Source organism: Lasioglossum baleicum, chromosome 3 (assembly GCF_051020765.1).
Source record: "Lasioglossum baleicum chromosome 3, iyLasBale1, whole genome shotgun sequence".
Lineage (NCBI taxonomy): Eukaryota > Metazoa > Arthropoda > Insecta > Hymenoptera > Halictidae > Lasioglossum > Lasioglossum baleicum.
Genome location: NC_134931.1, coordinates 20,477,079 through 20,500,714, shown reverse-complemented (window position 1 = coordinate 20,500,714; position 23,636 = coordinate 20,477,079). Strand labels below are relative to the sequence as shown.

General features: G+C 32.9%; 6 protein-coding genes across 10 annotated transcripts; 3 read left to right on the top strand and 3 right to left on the bottom strand.

The window, feature by feature from the left end:
- The first annotated feature begins 149 nt into the window (after positions 1-149).
- Positions 150-2,973, top strand: Nd-b8 (NADH dehydrogenase (ubiquinone) B8 subunit). Its single transcript, XM_076421185.1, has 4 exons — positions 150-251; positions 1,893-2,027; positions 2,123-2,229; positions 2,757-2,973. The coding sequence occupies exons 2-4, from the start codon at positions 1,945-1,947 to the stop codon at positions 2,846-2,848; spliced, it is 282 nt and encodes a 93-aa protein (XP_076277300.1). The 5' UTR covers positions 150-251; positions 1,893-1,944; the 3' UTR covers positions 2,849-2,973.
- On the bottom strand, positions 430-2,806 carry LOC143207553 (protein C19orf12 homolog). The gene is made up of 2 exons (XM_076421188.1): positions 1,252-2,806; positions 430-785 (listed from the first exon to the last, which is right to left on the bottom strand). The coding sequence occupies exons 1-2, from the start codon at positions 1,409-1,411 to the stop codon at positions 523-525; spliced, it is 423 nt and encodes a 140-aa protein (XP_076277303.1). The 5' UTR covers positions 1,412-2,806; the 3' UTR covers positions 430-522.
- A 530-nt stretch (positions 2,974-3,503) lies between the features above and the next one.
- LOC143207526 (uncharacterized) lies at positions 3,504-8,615 on the bottom strand. 3 transcript variants are annotated; one of them, XM_076421119.1, is made up of 8 exons: positions 8,101-8,615; positions 7,375-7,909; positions 6,275-6,542; positions 5,924-6,121; positions 5,645-5,812; positions 5,355-5,547; positions 4,690-4,950; positions 3,504-4,104 (listed from the first exon to the last, which is right to left on the bottom strand). In XM_076421119.1, the coding sequence occupies exons 1-8, from the start codon at positions 8,221-8,223 to the stop codon at positions 3,871-3,873; spliced, it is 1,980 nt and encodes a 659-aa protein (XP_076277234.1). In that variant the 5' UTR covers positions 8,224-8,615; the 3' UTR covers positions 3,504-3,870. The 3 variants fall into 3 exon arrangements, with proteins under 3 accessions (XP_076277234.1, XP_076277235.1, XP_076277236.1); XM_076421120.1 differs by having other exon boundaries at positions 5,924-6,055; XM_076421121.1 differs by having other exon boundaries at positions 5,924-5,983.
- Positions 8,616-13,357: 4,742 nt separating this feature from the next.
- Positions 13,358-18,340, top strand: LOC143207545 (L-selectin). The gene is made up of 5 exons (XM_076421176.1): positions 13,358-13,391; positions 13,751-13,871; positions 16,992-17,171; positions 17,254-17,419; positions 17,509-18,340. The coding sequence occupies exons 2-5, from the start codon at positions 13,766-13,768 to the stop codon at positions 17,711-17,713; spliced, it is 657 nt and encodes a 218-aa protein (XP_076277291.1). The 5' UTR covers positions 13,358-13,391; positions 13,751-13,765; the 3' UTR covers positions 17,714-18,340.
- LOC143207549 (peptidyl-prolyl cis-trans isomerase NIMA-interacting 4) lies at positions 18,288-20,576 on the bottom strand. Its single transcript, XM_076421183.1, has 5 exons — positions 20,401-20,576; positions 20,206-20,266; positions 19,819-19,940; positions 19,131-19,250; positions 18,288-18,774 (listed from the first exon to the last, which is right to left on the bottom strand). The coding sequence occupies exons 3-5, from the start codon at positions 19,918-19,920 to the stop codon at positions 18,616-18,618; spliced, it is 381 nt and encodes a 126-aa protein (XP_076277298.1). The 5' UTR covers positions 19,921-19,940; positions 20,206-20,266; positions 20,401-20,576; the 3' UTR covers positions 18,288-18,615.
- Positions 20,422-23,554, top strand: Cypl (peptidyl-prolyl cis-trans isomerase-like 1 Cypl). Of its 3 annotated transcripts, none has more exons than XM_076421180.1 (6): positions 20,422-20,540; positions 22,039-22,140; positions 22,606-22,739; positions 22,850-22,939; positions 23,133-23,240; positions 23,360-23,554. In XM_076421180.1, the coding sequence occupies exons 2-6, from the start codon at positions 22,070-22,072 to the stop codon at positions 23,473-23,475; spliced, it is 519 nt and encodes a 172-aa protein (XP_076277295.1). In that variant the 5' UTR covers positions 20,422-20,540; positions 22,039-22,069; the 3' UTR covers positions 23,476-23,554. The 3 variants fall into 3 exon arrangements, with proteins under 3 accessions (XP_076277295.1, XP_076277296.1, XP_076277294.1); XM_076421181.1 differs by having other exon boundaries at positions 20,479-20,668; positions 21,991-22,140; XM_076421179.1 differs by having other exon boundaries at positions 20,480-20,668.
- The last annotated feature ends 82 nt before the right edge of the window (positions 23,555-23,636 follow it).

Here is a 23,636-nt window from a genome sequence, read left to right as displayed (position 1 = left end):
ATGTATATATATAAATAAAATGTACAAAAAATACACAAATAAAATATTCACGGTGTATTCCCTAAAATTAATCACCGCTTTTCAGATATTAACAATCATTTTTCGTAGAAACTGTTTCTACCAGATTTAGTTCAAACATTTTTTAAATTTATAAATCTTTAAATGTTTTCGGCGCTACGGTTCGATCCTTTGGATCGAAATTTGTCTTTGTGAAAGAACATATCAATTAGACACGAGAGCAGTGGCTTGAGGTAATCTTTACAGATGAGTAAAAATTGAATAGACTCGGATTCGATGGCAAAAGTTTATGTTAAGCGTTATTGTTGTACGAGGTGTGGCAATTAAATAACGAGGCTGGGCACTTTCCACCACGCAATAGCATCGGGCGAGGTTATCATTAGTAGGTCGTTGATTACATACAATACAATAGATTAAAAACTGTGAGAAATTTTATTTTAAATTCTAGATTACAATCTCTCTCTTATGAGAGAATCTTAATAATACAACACACATAATACAATGTTACGCGTGCACCTCATATCCCATCTTACTAGACAAAAACATTGTTAGAACTTGTACTACGGTCTCCAGAAATCCTTTGTTAGTTTGTATTAAATATATGAATTTTTGAAGGGTTTTTATATTTCTTGTGGTAACTAATTTCCATAGTTTTCCAGCTAATTCTTTCCTTTCTTCTGGAGTGGTTTCGTACAAAATTATATGTGGAACAGACTTAAATTCTCCGGATGATGCATAACTAGCTGCACAACTGCTTAATACACCACCTACAAAAACCATTTGGAATTTACAATTTGTATTACGGATTGTTTAAGGGGTTAGATTCATTTTTCCAAGATTGCAAGGGTGGCAGGTTGCGCGTTCTCATTTCTCGATAATTCAAAGATGGGGTTTTCAGTATTCAAAAGCGTTGTTTCCCTCGTTTTGAAATTTTTGGTTGTCAGGGATGTAGCTGTCGCAGCTTTATGAAATTAGCTACGTGCGCAGCTGCATGCTTCCGAATAATATGCACATTACGCTGCCGAATAATGCAAATTACCCCTCGTAAACGTAAAAATAGGACTTTTGAGGGCAATTGCGGTCTAAATAAAAATTGATTGATCTTTTAAATCCCCTCTTTGCATTATCGAGTAATGAGAAGGTGCTCCCGCACTCTTGCAATCCTGAAAAACGAGTCTACCCCGTTTAATTAATGCTAAATTGAAATTTTTTTATTATGTAAAAAATAATTACCAATTACAAGTCCCCGAGGTCCAAAAAGAAGCCCAGACATTACTGTGGCTGCTCCAACTAAAGTTCCATATTTTACTGAATTCTCAACACTAACTTTTAATTTTTTAACACAGTCAAGTTTTAAAACTTCATTTAGCAAATTATCCGGATTTAAAGTCATGATTATTTAGTGAAAGCAGAGACTGGTAAAAGTTACGACAAACTGCCAAAGACGAGAATCTGTGGCTACGTGTGCTATGTATATAGTCTGGGTAATCCCGCAGTTGGAGTCATTGGAGTACTGAAAATCAGTACAGCCACTAAAACACTTGGTTCGACCAAAACACTGGCCACCAGAGCTTCTCCAATTTCACATAAACTAGACCAAACTAGACACATTTTCGAAATCAGTGCCAACCAGCTGCAATTTCGATAAGACTCACATTTTAATTGAATATTCTATCTTAGAAGAAATACAATATGATTCACAATTAATAATTAAATTTAATAAATTATTCAAATTATTTACATAATGCTTAGAAAATTGTACAAAATATTACGGTTTATTAGAGTACAAGTAATTTTGAAAACTTTAAATTAGATATATACCAATATATACATTATAATTTCATAAATAGCATTCTGCAATTCTGTCTTTTCAGTACGCTCGCCTGTGTATTGCTGTGCTGTGTGTTTAGTAATAAGTAATAAAAAATGGCTGCCGTTAAACTTGGTCCACATTTAAAAGAGTTACGAATTCTTCTGTGTCAAACATCTACGAGTAGTCAAGGTGTTAGGTAATGATATTGTTTTTAAATATGAAATTAGAATCATTAGAAAATGTAATATTTGTCGATAATTATGATGTTTAAATCCTAACCTATTTTTTCAGAGATTTTATCCAACAGCAGTATGTGCCTCTTAAAAGAAATAATCCACAGTTTCCAATTTTAATTAGAGAATGTTCTGCAACCGAACCGTTTCTATACGCACGATATGGTAAATGATATTGAAAAATATTTTACATCCATGTTATACTTAGATTACAAATCTGTTTCGGTCAAACTTTATAGCTTTACAAATTCAAGTCATATTCAATAATTCGCTACTTTGGAAGAAAACCGGCATAACTAAAAAAATTGCGATTGTTCGCTTATTTATGTCGCAATCAAAATGAAAAAGTGGTATATTTTTATGTGGAAGAGTGTCACAAATGTAATTCGCATATCCGGCCACTTAGCTATAATTGAAGTTTTTTTTAAAGAAAAGTATCACATGTCTAAAACCTTCAGGGTTAATATTTCGGTTAGAAAGAATAAAAAAACTATACAAAAGTTAACCCTAAGTATGTACTTTAAACAAAGTAGAAGATATTACTGATGTGATTTTATGGAGATAAGTGATATTCAGTTGAACTTTGGTTAAATCTTTAAATGGGATTTTCTCCAATGGTTTTCGAGTTGTGCCTGTTTTCTTCCAAAGTAGCGAATTATCTTTTATATTAATATGTTCATTACGTATTTCAGAATACGGAAAAGAGCAGTGTGTTTCTCTACAAAACTTAAAGTCTGACGATATACTTACACGCATCAAGGAGCTTGCGTCTAGTAAACTTTAATAAGAATATGTTCTGTTATAAATGTACTTTAATTTATTTAGTAATAAAATAGCATAAAATTATGTTATACAACTGTATAAACTTAATTGTATGTCATAATTGATATTAAAAATGATTGATTACCACACCGTACCGTATATACAGGGTGAGTCCGAAGAAACAGAACACCTAAATATCTCCGTTACTTTTCGTTGTACAAAAAAACTTCTTCGGACAAAGTTACACTGTTCGAAGGGCCACATGTAACGGTGCAAGGGAAAAAATTTTCGAGGACATTTTTTTTACAAGATTTCAAGGTCATCGATAATTTTTTTAATGGAATGAGGTATTTTTTAAATACATCAATCCATGAAAAAATGTTTCAGACAAAAGTTGCTTGTTTTTTCGCATAGAATGCGAATCCGTAATAAAAAATACCATGTTCCATTTAAAAAATGTAACTTCCGGTCTCAATCACCTATTTCCGGCCGAAACCGGAAGTTAAAAATATCACCATTTGATAGAGCGTATCTGATTTATAAAAGAAACACTTTGAATTTTTAAAAATAACCTATTTTTTAGATTATAAATGGTGTTATCTCCTTTTCTAATCAAGTAAAACAGTATCAGTATTTGATTGAAAGTTTTTTATATACCACCGTATTAGTTAGCAGGATTATTTTGATCATGAGTTTTATTTTCTATTTATTTCTGAAGTATATAATCGTAATTGAAGTAAAAGATACAGTTAAACCATTTGTACACTTATTATCTACAACAAAACCATTTTCGTCGCGTAATGTTAACATTAAACAACTATGTTCATATCATTTCTAGACTGTTAAAAAGTAAAAGGTTCAAATAATTTATACGAGTAAATTAATCTCGTTTCGTTACGTTCATATACATATTTTCAGTGTAACAGAATTGCATACAATTCGAAATATTCGTACATTTAAGTAATTATAGTCTGTTTTATACTTTTTTTTTTACTGATAACTGGTTTATATAACACAATGTAAACCTTTCTATGTTGAACGAAATCATTCGCGGTATGTAACATTAGATATATTATAAAAATTATACGGTAAGTTGGGAGGTAAAAAATTTTGCAGTGGAGCTGGCACTGCATTAAAGTATGTTGCATTTCTTTCTCGAAATACAGCATCCGGCGCGGTAACAGTTACGTCGGATTGAAAATTTTGAATGGCCGTAGTTGGAATAGTTTGTACAACGATTGGTTGAGATGCTGATGCATGTGATACAGCTTGTATTACCTATGAACAGTCAAAATAAACAAAAGAAGTATAAAGGATATGAGATATAAAATACAATACAAGGTGTTCAATTAAAATTAATATTCAATAAAATTTGATAGTTTTAGGAAAGCGATTAAAATGTTTCATTTAATAAAAATGACAAGGCTTTATTTATTTAGATTTTGTGCAATTCTCATTGCAGTACGTGCTTGGATTTGGATGAATTTATAGAATCAATTTTTCTATGTAAGCAACGTCATCGTTTCAATAATTATAAAATTAAAAATTTAAGACCGTTTATTTAACTGGCAGTGGTAGATTTAAGGTTGTTGCCCACTAGACCGTACCAACGTTTTCACTGGCGCTCACCACTAGCGCGGCCGTTCGCCGCGCCGTAACCCGTCGAACGACCCAACCCAGACCGTTATAGTGGTGAGCGCCACTGAAAACGCTAGTCGGCGATGGTGTGGGGCGGTCTAGTGAAAGGACCACCCTGTACGATGTCCATTTAAAGAAACTAGTTTAATAATAATATATTCTACCGATAAGAGAATTGAACACCTTGCATGAAATAGAGTATTTGATAAGAGAATCATTTTTTACTTGGACTGTTGACGATTCCGAATGGGATATAGCTGATAAAGGGTCTTCAGATGTATTCGACTGGACTGTTTGTTCTGATTGTTGCTGCTGTTGATGTAATTGTTGCTGTGATGGTTGAGATTGAGACAAATGTTTTGTGTGAGATGTATTAATGCCATGCCTGCGTTTCATATGTTTATTATAGTTTGGCCAATTTGTGAAATGATGTTGACATTCAAGGCAACTATATGGACGTTCACCCGTATGTTGTCTTCTATGAGTCTAACATTAAAGTAATCATTAGTGGTATATGAAAAACTCATATGATATATACACACGGTGCTCGCGGCTATTACTAGCCATCGTTTATCTTGCAAATAATAAATACATATTAGGGAAAAGCTAAAGAGTGTTCCTTTTCCATATTTGTGACGTTGTATATACGAATGAATTTGTCGTGAGGCACGCTTTCATACGATATAAAAAAAATATACATATAGCATTCCACTTTAAAAATTAAAGGTCACCTTCATCTCTAAAAAAAAGTAGTTCAAACAGAAACAAAATCACATACGCCATACGCCATTACACTATTTGCAAAAAGCAGTATCAGAAAAGATAAACGATGGCTAGTAACAGCCACGAACACCCTGTACAATATAAACGAAAATATTCAATGAACTCACAGTTAATATGCCTTTGAAGCGAAAACATTTACCACAAAATTCGCATGTAAACGGCATTGCTCCAGTATGTATTCTATGATGCTCCCTTAATGTACCTTTTTCTCGAAAAGTTCTTCCACACACAGCACACTGATGCGGCTTAGCTCCGGTATGAACTGTTTCATGTTTCTTCAATTGTAACGGAGTTTTAAAGCTACAAATTGTATTCGACTCTGTTATTATATATGTATATTTACATTAAATAAATGCACAAGCTATATCTAGATTTTGTTATAAAATAATAAGCGTACGCTTTTGAACATTGGGTGCAACTGTAAGGCTTGTCTGCTGAATGTGTTAGAAAATGTGCCTCCAAATTTCCTTTCTGGATAAAACTTTTACCGCATTGATCGCACGTGAAATTCCTAACGCCCGAATGAATTCGTTTATGCGTAACCAAGTTTGGTTTTGTCGAGAATCTGGAAAAGTTGTTTTTACCTTTTAATGTTTGAGAAACATAAACGTAAGAGATTCGTTTACACCTGAAATCGTGAACATTGGAGATTATGGTGTTCAACTTTAAAAATTACCTTTTGTCGCATTGATCGCATGGAAATCTATTCTTCATTGTATCCGGTAAATGGCATCGACTATGGATGTACAAAGCACTTTGTTGTCTAAATGCCTTTCCACAAGTTTGACATACATGAGGCCGTTCTTCACTATGAATTGCTTTGTGAGAATCTAATACTTTTTTATGTACAAATGATTTCCCACAATCTTCGCAACTAAGTATATATACATATACATACATATATACATACATACATGCGTATATATGTGCACCGTATATATTATATATGAAAATGTATTGTATGTTAACAAGCTATACAAAATAATAAGTGGTCACGTGTGTCTCGGTTAAAAGAAATTATATTTACCTGAATTTCGCTTTATTTTTATGTCGTTTGACATGAGTAAGGAAACCGTAATATTTATCGTAAACTTTACAGCATAGAACACACATGTATTTCGCTTGTTGATTGTGAACAGTCTCGTGATGTACCTCTAATCCTTCTAAGCTTGGCAATTTATCATTACAGTCTGTGCAAAGCCAAGGGTACCTATCCATACTGTCTCCTCTTTTATGTCCAAATTTTAATGCTTCCGATGTATGCGATTCGATGATCTCCAAATCCGAATCTGTACCTATATACGTAACAGCATACTCCGATCAATGTAAGTACGCATGGTAAAATTTACATACAATTTAACACATTACCGACCGGTGATTATTGCATGATTTTGAAAAATCTATGGTGCATGGCTAAAATTTCCGGGATTATCCACGAGAAAATTATTCGAGAACCCAAACGTGCTTGGGAAACCCGAAAATTCTCGGAAATTCCGATCTATTCGACTATACGATTTGAATATTTTTGAGAATCTGGAGTAATTCGTTTACTACAGGATGCGAAAAGGAATTTTTGTCAAAAATTGCAATTGGTCGGAATTGTAGAGAAAATACTAAAAGTTGCATTTCACTTTACATTTAGAAATTTTAAAAATACGTTTTGTAGATCTGTGTCAATTGTATGCATTGCGAAAGTTTCATCGAAATCGGATGATATAGGAAAAAACGGCAGGTATTCAAAGATGTAAGAATCCTTAGATTTATTGCAGAGACCAAAAATTTGAAATTTTACCATCTTTGAACTTTGTAACTCATTGCAACATCGACCGATTTTGAGGAAATTTTCCGAATATGTTTAATTGACACAGGTCTACGAAACGTGTTCTCTAAATTTTCCACATAAGCCCACATAAACAAGTTGCAAAATCCAACCTTTAGAATTTTCTCTGCAATTCCGATCAGTTGCAATTTTTGAAAAAATTTCCTTTCACATCCTGTAGTACACTAATTGTGCTCTAGCTTCCGAGAAAAGTTCAAATCGTATTGGCCAATATTGAAAAAGTTATTGCCTTTTTAAGTGTGTCCGAATATTAGCGGGAGTCACCGTATATTGATATTAGAAATTACCTGTCATATAATTATCCGGAATCTTAACATTAGTTTTTACATTCATACTGTTGTGTTCTTTTTCTAAATCAGAATTTATATATAGGTGTGTATCGTCCAATTTTTCATTCTGACTTTTCCGTTTTAGCTTTTTTTTTGTCTGTTTGGGCAATGTTTTCTTCATTTGTATTTTACATTTTTTTTCTTTTGCATTGCTTTCCGATTCCTTAACCTCGTACTTTTTTTGATTAATACTTTTTGGTTCCTCGATGAAATAGTCGTGTGAAACATTGGACTCGTGAATGTAATTATTTGACAGCTGACGACATTCCGCGACAGTGTCTCTAGTTTCTTCCTCCTCTTTTGGAAATGCGTCAGCTTTTTGAATATAATCTATGTTTGTTTCTAATGACTGTGGTTCAGACTTAGTATTTATAAGTAATTGCCTGAGAGACGTTTGTGCCTGGTTGGTTTTCTCAAAAAACTCATTGCACTGATTCAATAATATACAACAGTCTATGCAAACTGTGAGCGGCAATCCATCGCTTATCAATACCTGCAAAAACATCCACTTAAATATGACACATACCTATAAAAAAAAGTGAATTGTATGCACGTAACAAACCAATAAGTAGAAAAATATTTACTGTCTGTTAATTAATGAAAATGAGAATGACAAACAGAATTTTTCAGAATACCAAATTCGATCATGTTAAAGACAAACTTTCAAAGAATACGAATGTTCACCTGAATTTGCAAACACTTGGCTATTTTAGCGTCTATAGCTAATTTTTGTCCTTCAGCATCATAAATGCCAATAAAATTTTCTTTGGTCTCGGCGCAGAGCCGGCAAAGTTCCGGCTCCGTCATTGTTCACATACAAAATCTGAAGGTATGTATCGCGGTGCAGTACATTGTCACAAAAATTGAAGGTCTCATCGCATCATCTCACATTTACACTGCGATACGTGATAAATAAAAAATTGATTCGGACGCCAAACAAGATAGCGGACATGTTGTTTCTTTGCACAATAAAAATATAAACTGCTTTTCAGTGCACATAGAAAATATTATTTTCATGGATTTTCTCTTAATACATATGTCCGCTAATGATGCTAGATACTTAGGAAATAATTAGCGCTGGACTTCCCATTATGTTATATCTGAATAAAAGCACTCATTTATTTCATTATGCTTGTTTAGTAAAGTGTATACTGTTACTCTGCGCCTCTGCGCTGCAGCCGCTGCTACGTATATCTACATAAGTATACATATCAGTACATATATACGCAATACACATGCTAGTTACTCACACATGCATATGCATGCACAGTAGGGATGTTCGATTCACCTCAACGAATCGATTCTCTAGTCGATTCAGAATCGAAATGTGAGAATCGATTCTCTGAAAAAGTCGGAATCAGATTAGAGAATCGATGAGAAAAAGAGTTTTTGTCTTACAATTAGACCTTTGACCATATACAGGGTGTCCCAAAACTCCTTCACTTCCCGGAAATGGGAGGTTCCTGAGGTCATTTGAAGCGACATTTTCCTCTGCAAAAATGTTATCCGCGGCTTTGTTTATATAGGACGAAAAACACAGACCAATCAGAGCGCGACCTAGACGCGAGTTGGCACAATCGGCCAATCGACATCTTTGAGTGTATTGTGTGTGAAGATGTGTGAATGCGTGTGAATGTGCGTGAGAATTGAATATCTTCTGTCTTCAGTTTCCAATGTTTTATAAATAATCAGTTGTTCTCTGTACATAAACGAGAATTGACATGAATAAATCGTTAAAATCCTTCATGCACCGACGAGATCATGTCGATAGCCTTCTGTTTCTCACTCTAGTCAGAATATATCCTAGAGGGCGTAAGAGAACACCAAAATATTCGGGTGACACGAACTCCCATAAGGTTGGCAGTCTTTAATAGTACCTCGTCGGTGATACAATTACGAATTACTCATTTGCGTATATGTATTTATGTATTATTGACATCAATTAAAAAGTGTAGGCTGCTCCTTTGGGTCCTGCCGGATATTTTTATGGAATTGAAATGATCATGTATCCTATTAATTTGAAAATGGTTATCATTTCATCAAAAAGCATGAACGCTACGTAATATAAATACCAGGGCTGTCACTTTTCCGTAGCTTTGACTCTTCGAAAATTCGAAGGATTCAAAGGAACGAAGGGAACTTCGAAGTGTACGACGTTTCGAAGTCTTCGAATCGTATGAAGTTATAACTTAATCAATCTTTTAGCTGTGGTGGCGTATTTTTCAAAACGCAGTGGTGTCTGTATAATTGTATCAAATATATAACTTATTGTTAGCAGCAAAATTAAAAAATTCAAAGCTTCGAAACTCCATTTACTACAGAGATTCGAATTTCGAAGCTTCAAAACCTCGATTCTCATCACCTTCGAAGTTTCAAATGTTGAAACTTAGAGACTTATAAATGCTCATCATCTTCGAAGTTTTTGAAATTGAAACTCTGATGAAATTCGAGAACCTTTGGAGCTTTAAAATCTTTGACCTTCGAATAGGAAAAATAACAACCCTATTAAATACTACGCCGAAATAATAACACTGCACACTTATTAGTGTTTCAACATAGCTGCTAAAAGTAGGTAAACGTAAATCTGGAAAAGGATCATTGTGCACCCTGGCCTCTTTAGGTATACATATGCGTATACATGTTACAGTGGAGGAAGACATATTTCAATTAGTAAAAGGGTGTCACTATGGTGCAACCTTCGGTTCGTTTCGAACTGTCAACGAAAGCTATTTGCTCTTCTCTTTCACTTTTATATTTACTTTCTCGATTTTTCCTGTTGTATATTCGCTTTAGTTTTACCTTTTACGTAACTTCGAACTACCTCAGCGTTCGTAGGACATTCGAGACGTCTTTGTGCTATCTGGGACCACCATGAACAATAAAAAATTGTTGAAGTAACTATAATGAGAGCTACTACAATAACAAATAATTAATAGTACCTCCTATTTATAAAAATGTTGGATCCCTGTTTTTTTCCATTAGCAGTTGCTCTTAAAAAATGTATTGCATATTAAAAGATTAACTTATTCCTTGGACTATTTACTTCTGAAACGAAAGTGTGAATATTATCTTCATTATATTCTGAGAAAACAGCTCGTAACGTTTTGTTTGGCACACCTTGCATCAAAAAGTAAATAATCATCGATTTGTGGATAAATTATATACATAAGTATAACGTTAACGTAAACGGAAGAAAAGGCAAAAATAAGAAATTGTTAAATTAATAAAAATGAAACAAACTGAAGCAGAGCTTTATAGCTTTTACTCGCCTGGAAAATCAAATTAGTTCGATTCGATGTTTCTTCTATTTTCTCAGGAGCTAATATAAAGCAACATGTAATTTTTCGAATTAGTTTATCTTGATCAAAGTACAGAAATTATGTTGCGATGTTGCGGTTGCACTTATTTCGCGAACACTTTCCCCCGACCGGTAATCGCATCTTCTAGGCCAAACCATTATATGTATGATAACAATATAGAACTTTCCTATTTTCCTAGCACCATTCCGCTCAATTTTTCACATTGTTCTTCTTCGAGAAATTCAATTTCGTCGTTCTGAAAATGATCTGAGACAAGTTGAGTGTATATTCTAAATAAACAATAAATGAATCGTTCGATGAGATTTAAATATATAATAAATTATATATCAATTTCACTAAAAATTTACAAGTTTAATATAAGACGTCGAATTAGCGTATGTGAGATTTATGTAATCGAAACAATAAATGTAAACAGATCTGTTTATTATACTTATTTATCGAAAAATATGGACCTCGCATAATTTCCGCTACACCTCTTGTAAACATAAAAAACATAATTTTATAGTATGTTTACATTTAATATTGAGTATTCATTCAATATTGAATCTATTTTAAAAATATAAATATTGTAAACAATAAGTTCATAAAAGAGAATGGTTATATATTTATAACAAATTAAAAAATTATGTTTCTTGTCCCTTAATTTTCTTCTAAATTCCCATTCGTAATACGTACGTTAAAATTTACTGTGCAGTATTATTTAAAATATCTATACATACATGTATTATTAGTACATCTATATATATATATATATATATATATGTGTATATAGATTTTTAATAAACGTTTCCAAATTAATTCATCAATAAACTTATGAACCAAAGAAATCGTATTCAACCAATCGACGTGGTTTACGTTTTGGGTTTCCAGGTCACCTACATCACCTTTTAAAATTATTATGTCTAACGGTACATGAAACGTGTGTGTGTGTTCTCGATTACTAATGGAAAAGAGTATTGGAAATATGAATGAACCGATTGAGAAATAATAAATTGTCTTGTAGAACTTTTTGGAACATGAAAATATATGAACACATGTGTCTGTTAAGTTTGCAACTATACTTTCTATCTGTATGGTATCGCCTCGTTAAACTTTCTCATAATATTACTTTTAGTATACTGATTAATATCATTTATGGAAGCTCATAAATATTAACGTTTCGTTATATAATTTTCAGCACAAAACGATAGCGATTTATTTTGGACTTTAGGGATGTTTCGGCGAAAGTGTACATTTTCTTGAAATTCTCTAACACATAATTCAATAAGATTACGAGTATATATGTCAGTCTTAATGACTTCTATATGCAAAGTAGTGCCTTACTTATGCAAATGACGAACAATGATCCTATACTAACATACACATCAAAATGAAAGTAAAAATAACTCTCAAAATACTTTTTTTTCGTGTAATAAATCAAACTTTCATTAAAATTGTATGTTTTATTAATATCTTCCAATGAATAGATATTATATTAATACTTTTTTGAGTCATATGTAACAACAATCTGTACAATGTAAATAAAAAGCTCGTATTAATAAAATTTCTTGCTTTAAATCAATGATGAGTTTTCATAAAATTTCGAATCATTGAATGTCTTGTGTTAGAAAACGGTGTCTTAAAGATGTCTGTTTGATGTCAGAACACGTTCGTATTACATTCGGAAGGTCTTTAAGACATCCCTAAGAAGTCTTAAAGGTCCATAAATGTTAATCAAATTAAAAGAAGGGAAGAGTAAAAATAGATTTCGACAAAAACGAGTTTCAAGTTAAACCTAGCTTTATCAAAAGAACGCACGTGGAATTGACATAAAAGGTGTGTAATCAAATTAACAATTGCAATTAAAATCACAATAAAAATAATAGAAATTACAATTAAAATCACAATAAAAATTGAAATTTTTATTTTATTGAAATCGGAATTGAGATAGGAATTGAAATTGGAATTGAAATTGAAGCAAAAACACTAACTCTGTTTATAGTCTTAAAGATGTTTTAAAGACGTCTTTTTAGGGCGTAAGACTTTCAGATTGAAGATAGACGTGAAACGGGTGTCTTTAAGACGTCTTGTGCTATCTGGTTAAATAATATGTGTCTTCAACGTTATATTAGCTAACTATATAGTTACATGATATTAGCATGACTGTAGATTAATTTTATTATTTGTAAATATCGTTTTAACCTGGTTTTCAAAACATTAAGAAATCGACGAATACAATGAACAGTTTTTTACTCGTAACGTATTATTTCATTGGTGATTTTTTTTAAACTTTGTTTTGTATATCTTCAACAATGCATCATATACAAATATATGTATATAATTTCCTTTTACATTGGAAAATGCTTTGTAAATTATTATTTGTAAAGTAGAATGGCTGGCATGTTAATGGACAAACTATTTGATGGGAGATACATATATAGTAGAGAAATGATGAGAATAGTATTCATTTCGTCGGAAGTCCATAAAATGTGGAGAGAAGGTGAAAATCGTTCAAATGACAAGGGGCAAACGAAGTTATTCGGGTGTTCCTCGAAAATGCTTATACTATCGTAAAAGCACTGACACGATGTCCCCGTTGTAATATATACATACATATATGTATATATAGGGATGCTTCGGAAGAAAGCGCCTCAGTTCTTTGGAGAACGTCTTTGGGTGAGCATCGTCGATTTGATATTACAAAATACGTAGGACTACATCTAACGTGGCTCTCGTTTTCTTTATATTGTTAATTATCACCGTCCTACAAATAAAAATTACACTGATCTGTTAAACGGGATAATAAATTGAAAGAACACTTGTTATACAATATACTACAAGAGAATAATATTGTGATAGCGCTGGTCCTGAATTTGATCAACAAGAACAGATCTAAGAAAATTGTGTGCTATAGAGTTTCAGATCGATGTTCTTAAATTATATTCGATAGTTCGTTCGGTTATACGCGGTTATAGTATCGGTAACTTTTCATTGGAATTGTTTTAAAGATTATTGTACGTTCATTATCTGCCTAGATCATATAAGAAAACATGTTTCGATTTCTTATCCTGGGAACACTTGTTGCTGTGTCGACGGCGCAGTTTCAATCTACCGGAAGGATTTTGGAACCGCCGATTCCTGCTCTTTGCGCACAAAGTAAGTACGAAAATGAATCTGTTCGCATAAACATACTGGAAGCATGCGGAATTCACTTCGAATTGAAAGGAAGACGAATCTGTTTACCCATAGAATTTCAATTTTATACATTCAGAATAATAATTTCATTAATTACTTAAGATTTACAGTAATTGATTTCAAAAACTTGACATTTGTACTTTCCGTAATAAACCTATCGCTGGAATTTGTTGACGAAATTGAAAGCATAATGTTGATAAATAATATTTATTCATGATTCTCTGAACTGTACTGTGTTTTATTAATTATCTTTTGAATTGATTAATCTCTTTAAATTTATGAGACCAAACAGAAAAATGTTTTAAAACACTTAACTGCAGGCTTTACATAAATAATTAATAATAAACATACATACAAGTGAATAAAAACAGTTTCCGTTCAAAAACCTGAATTATTTTTTAAAAATTTCACCGAACGTTTTTCTGAAAATTTAAAAGTATTAGTTTACTAGTTGGCGTGTAACAAAATGTTAAGAGAATTACAATTGATTGTGCATAATTGCGAAAAAAATAAGAAAGGTTACCATTTACAATTTTCTTCTATAAACGTATAAACCTGTAATAAAAAATTAAAAAATACGTTTTGTACATAAAAATTATGTCGAAATCAATGAACGTTGTCATGAGCCACGAACTATCCCGTCGGTTGTGTTTTCCATACAAAAATTATACCTTCTATACATATATATATACAGTGACCCGAATTAATATTCGGACGCTCTAAAAAAGACGATACCTTTTTTAACGTTGTACAATACGATTTGAACCTTTTTGGGAAGCTAGAGCAATTAGTTTGCTACAGGATGTGAAGAGAAACTTTTTCAAAAATTGCGATTGATAGGAATTGTAGAAAAAATAGTAAAAGTTGCATTTTCCAACTTTTCATGTGGGCCTATATTGAACATTTTAAAAATACGTTTTGTAGATCTGTGTCAATTATATGCACTGTGAAAGTTTCATCGAAATCGGTTGATGCGGGAAAAAATGACAGTCATTGAAAGATGTAAGAATTCTTAGATGTACTGCTGTTATAGGACGAAAATCGTGAAAAACCGAGAAAAGTTCAAATCGTATAGTACAATATTTAAAAAGTTATCATCTTTTCTAGAACGTCCGAATATTAATTCGGGTCGCTGTATATAGTATTGTTGGATTATTTATAATGAGGAATTAGAACCTGCTGCGTTATTTCTTGAATCCAAAACAAATAATATATGTCAAATATTTATTTGTACACACTAATACACACATATTGAAAATTCATTTTCTTCAATTCGCATAGAAATAAAAATTTCGTAACCCAACTAATACGTTATATTTTTCATCTGATTAATTAAAATCTCTTTTATCCTCTAATTTGTGCATAAAAAATAAGGAAGTATTATCGTTTTACTTTGATAATATTTCTATTATATGGTTGGAGTGTTACATTAATTAATATTAATGACCGAGCGAGGTATAACATATACTAATTCATCAGTTGCTGGATTATTACGTCGACGCACTTTCGTTCCATACGAAGCTACAAAATATACGTAAAACCAACAATTAGTAAGTTCGTGGTTATTCAATGTTATTGCTTCGGAGTTATACTTGTAAGCTGTAAGTAGGCCCTGGCTGTCGACTTGACGCGAAGGAAAATATTTGGTCGATGACTGGGTGAAAACGACCTGCGGTGTTAGGTGGGACATCCTAAATATGCTATACAAACTGTGACAAACTTTCTTTCTTTTTCTCTGGGAAAGTAGTTTGTACAAATTAACATACACCGAACGATGTCAATCTTCAAACCGCCGCGCCGTGACCGTACTATCTGAATTTACAAGCGGCATTGATTTTGTAACTTTCACCTTGGAAGACGGAATCATTATCACGTCGGAATGTCAATAAAAATGACAGAAGTCAGTGGTGCACTCAGGATTTAATCTTGAGGGGCGTGGGGGTCCGGGTTGAACGGATGAAATTTTGTGGCCTGGTGCAAGAATTGCCAAAGTAGCGCGTCGGGGCCCGGACAGGGCCGGATTAAGCCAGCGTGGGGCACGTAGCAAATGTTACCAGGAGGCCCTAGATTTTGTATGATAATATTTAGAATAAAACACAATAAGACCTTTTCTTTTTTTAGCAAAAATATCTGTTAGCGGTAACCAGGGCTGTTCCCCACAATTTTACAAGTTAAACATTTTCTGCTCCAAAAGCGCGGTGCCCCCAGCATTTGCTGCTTCGGCTACCGGCCCTGACCTCCGGGGAAAAACGTAGAATTTGGATCTTGGTTTGTGTTCAGGGCCCCCTTTTGCTTTGGGCATTTGCCCAAGTTGCCCATTGCCTATACAGTAACGCGTCACTTACATATGTACAGGGTGTCACAAAATTACATATATATGTCGCGGACACCATAGCGCGATCCTACTCCCCCGATTTAGTGAAAAATGGCATAAGGAACCCCCCGCAAAATTGACCTTGAACAAGAAAAACAAGGTAAAAAACGAATTTTTTTAAGATTAAAGATCTTAAATCTTGAAAGAAAACTTTGGTATAAAAATAAAAAAAATCTTAATCCTTAATAGTATCTGTGATCCTTAGGGTAGGGTATAGATCAATCAGGGATCCTAAATTTTGTTTTTTTTTTACCTTGTTGTTCACGTTCAAGGTCAATTTTGCGGGGTGTTTCTGACGTCATTTTCGTCTAAATCGGGGTGTAGAATCGCGCTATGATATCCGCGACATATAATTTTGTGACACCCTGTACATAATGTTGAGTTTTACGCGTAACATATCCAAAAATCATCGAAATCGGAGAGAAAGCAGCTGTTCTACAGTTTGACCAATTTTCCAGTGTTCTATTTCCTTTTTTCTTGGGGGGGCCCCAAGGCCCCCTGGGTGCGCCACTGACGGAAATCCTTTAAATGTTTAATCGTTCTGGGGAAAGTAAGGTATTAACCGAATCGCAAATCACTGGTTCGGTTATTACGGATAGGGTCGAGCAAAGTTTCTATTTCTATTAAACGGATAGCAGAGAGAAAGAGCCAAGAATACTTGTGTAAACACTATTGTAGAGAGGTAATTTAAACTTTAAACGTTTCAGGGATTATTCATGAACGTTTTAACGGCAAGGGTTATTACTATTCATGGGCCGATCCGAGAACAAATGGACAAGAAGTAGACTGGTTGGCAGGAAGAAACTTCTGTAGACAAAGGTGTATGGATCTTGTATCTTTGGAAACCTCTGGTGAAAATGAATTCATCAAAAGCCGCATTGTTCAAAGTAGATATACTAACACAATTTACATTTCTTATACATCAATGGCGGTGCTGCATGATAGACCGATAATAATCACCGGTTTTAGATAAGGTAAAATACATTTGGACATCCGGACGTCTTTGTGATTTCAAAGGCTGCGATAGGCCTGATCTTCAGCCTCTTCACATTAATGGCTGGTTCTGGACTGCTGAATTGCAGAAACTTGCGCCAACTACTGACAGATCCCAAAACGATTGGTCCGAAACTGGCGGGTAAAATGAATATTCTATATTTTATCGCAATTTGATATTTAACAAGCTGATGAACAGTCAGTTTCAGAAATAATGGTGCTTTCTTTTAGCATTGGAAAACCTCAACCTGATAATCGTGAGCCTATTCAGCAAGCAGGCGCACCAGAAAATTGTTTGGCTGTACTTAATCAGTTCTATAATGACGGAGTTAACTGGCACGATGTTGCTTGCCATCACAAAAAACCATGGGTTTGCGAGGAGAATGATTCTTTGTTGAAATACGTTCATTTCACCAATCCAAATATTCGTCTCTAAAATAAGCACCACACGCAAAAGAGAGCAGCTGCAATGACTTAAGCGTGAATTGAATAACCGACACGTTATTTAAGAAACAATTGCCAAATTTTACAAAGATTTCTGACAAGTATACTATCGAAAATAATAGTATAATTCTCTGTATAGAGGAAAGTTCTCGGAAAATATCTGCCTTAGTAACAGTTAAGAAAGATGTATGCGCATATTTCTTTCATAACTGTTACACTTCAGAAACTTCTGATGATCGACATTCATTTGCCTCCATTTTACCTCTCTATAAATATTGCATTATTATAATATAAATTTTACTTTCTGCACGTTTCTTTATAAACAATGCTAGAAATTCTTGTATCCCTATTGGTTATATTAATTTCATTTTTCTCGTTTCTAGTATTTAGATCATTTAAATGGATATTGTTTTATGGGTGAATCCTGTTTGCATGCATCTTTTTCTCTCTATTGTCCCATGTAAAGAATCATTTGCCATTGTATTACGTGAGTGTAAAATATTAGCTATATTTTATTTATGTTGGTTGTAAGATTCTTAGAAGTTAAAATATTTATATCATCACAATTCAGTAAAAATCTTTATTGTAAATGATACTAAATAAAGGATATTTATACAAACGTGTGTTATGGGTATTTACATTTCTCCTTGACCACTTGCAATTATTTAGAAAATTCAAAAGTCATACTTATCCTTTCGTAATCTTTTCCGTTTTAAATTTCAATTGTTAGTACAATAGAATCTAATTATAACGGATAAGTAGCATGTAAAATGTGTCTTGTCCATACTTCATAGACAAATATGTACATACATGGTTCTCGTTGCGAAAAAAAATTATTTTCTTTCACAACATCACCAATAATATTCAATTGAAAGTACTAACAGTTAGAACTATCTACTTTTTACCTTCCACCATTATAATGTGATACCCAAATTTTGTTTTAACTGGTGGATCCGTATAGACTGGAGAACCAAGCGAAGAAACAGGTAGCGTGAATGCAGCTTCTTGGAATGGGCCAACCATGGATCCCCGTGTCATCCATCCAAGATCTCCCTAAAATAATCATTAAATGTATTGTATACATGTATTTACTATCAAACAAACGACATTTTGTTTAAGAATATAAGTCAAATATCAATTCTTTCCAACAAAAAGGGATGGAAACTTATTCCCATACCCAATATTACATAAATATGTATAATAAGATGCAATGCAAAGATCATAAATAAAATAATGAAATTATAATAGATATAATATTTGCTTGTACACAGAAAATAAGTTTTCCTGATAAAAAGAACTGGACAAAAAATTGTTCTTCCATAAATATTTTTTGTACCATTAAAACTAAAGGAAATATTTAGGTGGCCTCCTTTGGCTGAGACACTCTGTATAACAATATACATATTTACCCCAGAGCGTGCTTTGTCCTCGCTGTATGTAGCTGCAACTTCGTTAAACTTTTGTCCTGCTTTTAGTTTCTCCAGAGCTTCCAAAATTTTCGACTGTTTCTCGCACAATATATGTCTGACCTTTGCAATAAACGAAATACATTGACATTAATAGATATGTTAACGTTAGACAGCGGATCTTTATTCAAAATAAAAATTGTCTACTCAAATTTCAACAAACTCAAGTAAAATAGAGATTTATTTTCTTTCTTAATATTAACTTAATAGGCTGGAAATAATATAACAGTATTTTCGAATTCTTCTAATGTTTTTACTGTTTTAAATTACACCTACTCGTTTTTGTCACAAACACATAAAATCAGCTGTCTAGTTATCATTGATTAGATGATCTAATAATGGGCTAAAAAGAACAAGAGTCAAGCAAATTGTGAAAGTGAAAACAATGTGTTTAACTTTCACAATGGCAAAACTATGATTTATTAAGATCTTCATTAATAATTTAGTGCTTTTATTGTAAGTTAATATATAAATTCTTATATTGATTATAAAGGTGTTATGAATCTTGTTATCCTTTATCCTGACTTGTTTTATTACTAATAATAAGGGTATAACATACGTATAATTTTGACTTACACTTAGAATAGATAAATATGTATAATATATATATATATATATTTCTTATACGTACTTTTACTGCAGTTCCTCCTTTTTTCTCTTCTTTCGTATTACTGCCCTCCGATGCTTTGGATTTGTTCCCTTTCGAAGTATTTTGATTTTTCTTCGGAGGCATAGTTGAGTTGACTATTTCGACTAATGGGATAATATTAGTAATTAATATAACACGTTTCAATCCGTAAAAGGAATAAAAAATTATAATAAATAAAATATTTGGAGATTTTCCATTAGAAAACTGACTGACTCGTATAGGTTACCTATGAATTTATTAATTTTTTTCGTATCGTTTTATTGATTTTAATTGCGTAAATTTATTACCAACATTGTTAGCAGATTATATACAAAAGAGCATAATTCGAAAACATGTTTATTCTTAAGTAAGCAAAAATATATTACTTACACTTTTCACAGTATGGTTCAGTATGGTTTCAATGTGGAATGTACATAAATACATTGACGAACTGACGAACAGCCCGGGATGTTTAAATATGTGGAATATTAGTTGTACATATATATATACACAGTTTATATACATATTGCTATTATTTATTTATAGAAAATATAATTGAGATGTAAATAATTTTGATATACCTACTTCTGTTTATGTTGTATATTCTGTTTAAATTCCAGCGGTCGAAATGCAGTCATGCCGGTCATGCGTGAGACAGTGCAAGGTAGTGTGCCGCAGTGCCGTAAGTTGCAGGTTGCAGCTTGCAGCTGGTTGCTGCTTACCGAGTGTGTATTTATTTTATTTGTTCAATCTGACCTTTGTTGTGTTAATTGTATTTAGCTGACTAAATTCTATGATAAAGTGCATAGGAGTGTCATAAAAACATTCGAGAATTGTGACTGCTTAAAAACTGGTAAAAACATAAAATACTGAGCTAACGGCAACGTATGAACTATATACAAGAATAAGTTTAGAATTTTACGAAAATGGTGATATTCATTGTAATGTCAAAATGATGTAGTTTATAGTTTTTAAAATTTACATTCTTTGTACACAATATATTAATCAGAATACTCATATATCGAATATATATCAAATATAACCTTACTCGACAAATGTCATAAAACTAAAAACCTGTATTTGTAATATATTAAAAATAAGTGACACCATATAATTATCAATAGTTGTATTTAGCCTATAGTTGTAATAACAGTTTTAGTAACATGTATATTTTAATAGAAAGCTAAATACCAAAAGTTCGTTTTACTAACCTAAATGATGTATAGTAAACAAGGGTGCTTTATTGTTGAATTTTATTTTTCTATAATACTTGTAATATTTTTCTATCAAAGAATATTTGCGCTTAAGTTTCTGCAATGTGAAAATATTATTTAGGTGCACGACTATATTAAGAATAAATATGTTAATAGGGTCATTCCACGCAAAAACGGACACTTTTCGGAGTAAAATTTCGAATTTTGTTAAAATTTAAATATGTTGTAGTCTTCAGTGACCTATGAACGAATCTCTCAAAGGATTTTTCGATATCTTAAAAATTGTTGATTCTACAGACATGTAATCAAAACGTGTCAGCCTTTTTTCATTCAATCATAAGTCTAGAACTATCAAATCGATGAAAATGAGTTTTTGGAAGCTTATAGTGAAAACATAACTAAAAATGTGATTTGGAAAAATCGTTTCGGGCGCACGGAATGACAGCATATGGGCAAGAAAGAGACGCTTCGGCAGCGCGAGCGGTCTCTCTTTACACACTTTGCACTTCTCTACGTTCGGCTCGGCATCCGAAGCTAAAAAAAATAGTGTCCGTCTACGAAAAATGCAAACGAACCTCCCCGAGGCTTTTGATACACGAGCACAGCTTGTAACCGTTCGATGCCAGCAGATGGCGAGCATTATGCTGCCAGAACGCTGCTCGGAATCTGCTCGATTTTGGACAGTACATAAAGCGATACTTATTGTGACGTAGACGTACGGCATTTCTGCTGGCAGGGTCTGCCCGGCAGAATGCTGGCAGCTCGGTCCTGACTTCGGCCTTCGTTTAAGAGGGCAGCACGCTTGCACTAATGTGGCGAATGCAGTTATACAGGCGACCGTGCTGTCCCCTTAAACGAAGGCAGAATGCAGGACCGAGCTGCCAGCAGAAAGCGATACTTCTGCTGACGCAGATGCCCGTTCAAAATCGAGCATCTTGCTTATTGATATATTTCTTCTCAGAATTGAATTTTATTAGATCTTCAATCAACGATTAACGTTTTGTATTAGGTGAAGAAAAATAAAAACGCAAGAATAAACAATGGCCCTTGCGAACATATCGGGAATCCCTGACAAACACTGGCAACCACCGTTTGTAGCCCTCGAAACAACGTAAGCAGATACAAAATGTTATTATAAAATTATATTTACGTTTACGTATACAACTTTCCTTATGAAGAAGAAGAAGAAAAAGTAAACGAGTAGACACGAAGTATTTACATATATGTATAAATGCATGTAGCGATCACGTTTTCCCAAATTTCTAGTTCCTCGAAAGTCAGGAATTTTTGAATCATTAATTAATCGATTTCTCGAGATTCTCTTCCGACAAATTTCAAGAGTCTCGGGATTATAAATAATCGACTATTTTAGTACAATAGAATTTTCTTTTAAATTCCCGATTTTTCTAAGAATTTTTCTCGAAAATTGATAATCGATATCGAGATTTCTATTTACAAATCGAAAAATGGTTTCGCGATATCACTATTTGAAATGGGTCTCAATAATGTATGTTTCTTTTATTTTCGCAACAATTTTACGTTTGATCAAAAATTTCAATGAATATACTCTTTGCAGCATGGGTGAACTAGTCATTGAACTTTATTGGAAACATGTACCAATTACGTGTAGAAATTTTGCTGAACTTACACGACGTGGATATTACAACGGGACGAAGTTTCATAGAGTCATTAGAGATTTTATGATACAAGGTATACTATTATGTTACCTACCGATATTGCCATAACTTTTTTCCTGCCATCGTACTGCCCATGTCCAAAGATATACAAATTCAGAGTTTTCTACAAAATTGTTATTTCAGGTGGAGATCCCACGGGAACGGGCAAAGGTGGTGTATCTATTTACGGCGAATGCTTTGATGATGAAATACATGACGACCTGAAACACACAGGTACTTATTATGAATTAATAAATTTGCAAATATATTGTATTATACATACATATGATTGATATGATATTATGTATAAATATGTATTGTATTCAATAGATGTATAGAAAATCATATTACAAATTGACTATTTATAAACATTCAATTCGTTTCGTATGATTTAAAGTGATATACATACATATAATATTTGCTTCAGGTGCTGGAATAGTGTCTATGGCTAATTCTGGACCAGACACAAATGGATCACAATTTTTTATTACATTAGCACCTACACAGTGGTTAGATGGAAAACACACGATTTTTGGTATGCTTCGTGAATAATGTTTAAATACAAAGTGTCTCATCCAATGTTTTTATTTTTAAACACAACTACACTGTACTATATGTATGTGTATATATTGTATAACGACAATTTTTTAACAGGTAGAATCCATTCTGGTATGGCGATCGTGAAGAGAATTGGTTTAGTCGAAACAGACAAGAATGACAGACCAGTGGATGATATAAAAATCGTCAAAGGATCTGTGAGGAATGCGTAATAAAGTTTGCAAGACACTTTATTTATAGTTATTACTTTTGTAAATAATAACTCTTTTGTAATAAATAGAATTCAATGAATGACCAATCTTTTTTTTATATACATATATACAGTGAACCACGAAAGTATTTGAACGCACTTTAAAACCGTATAACTTTTTTA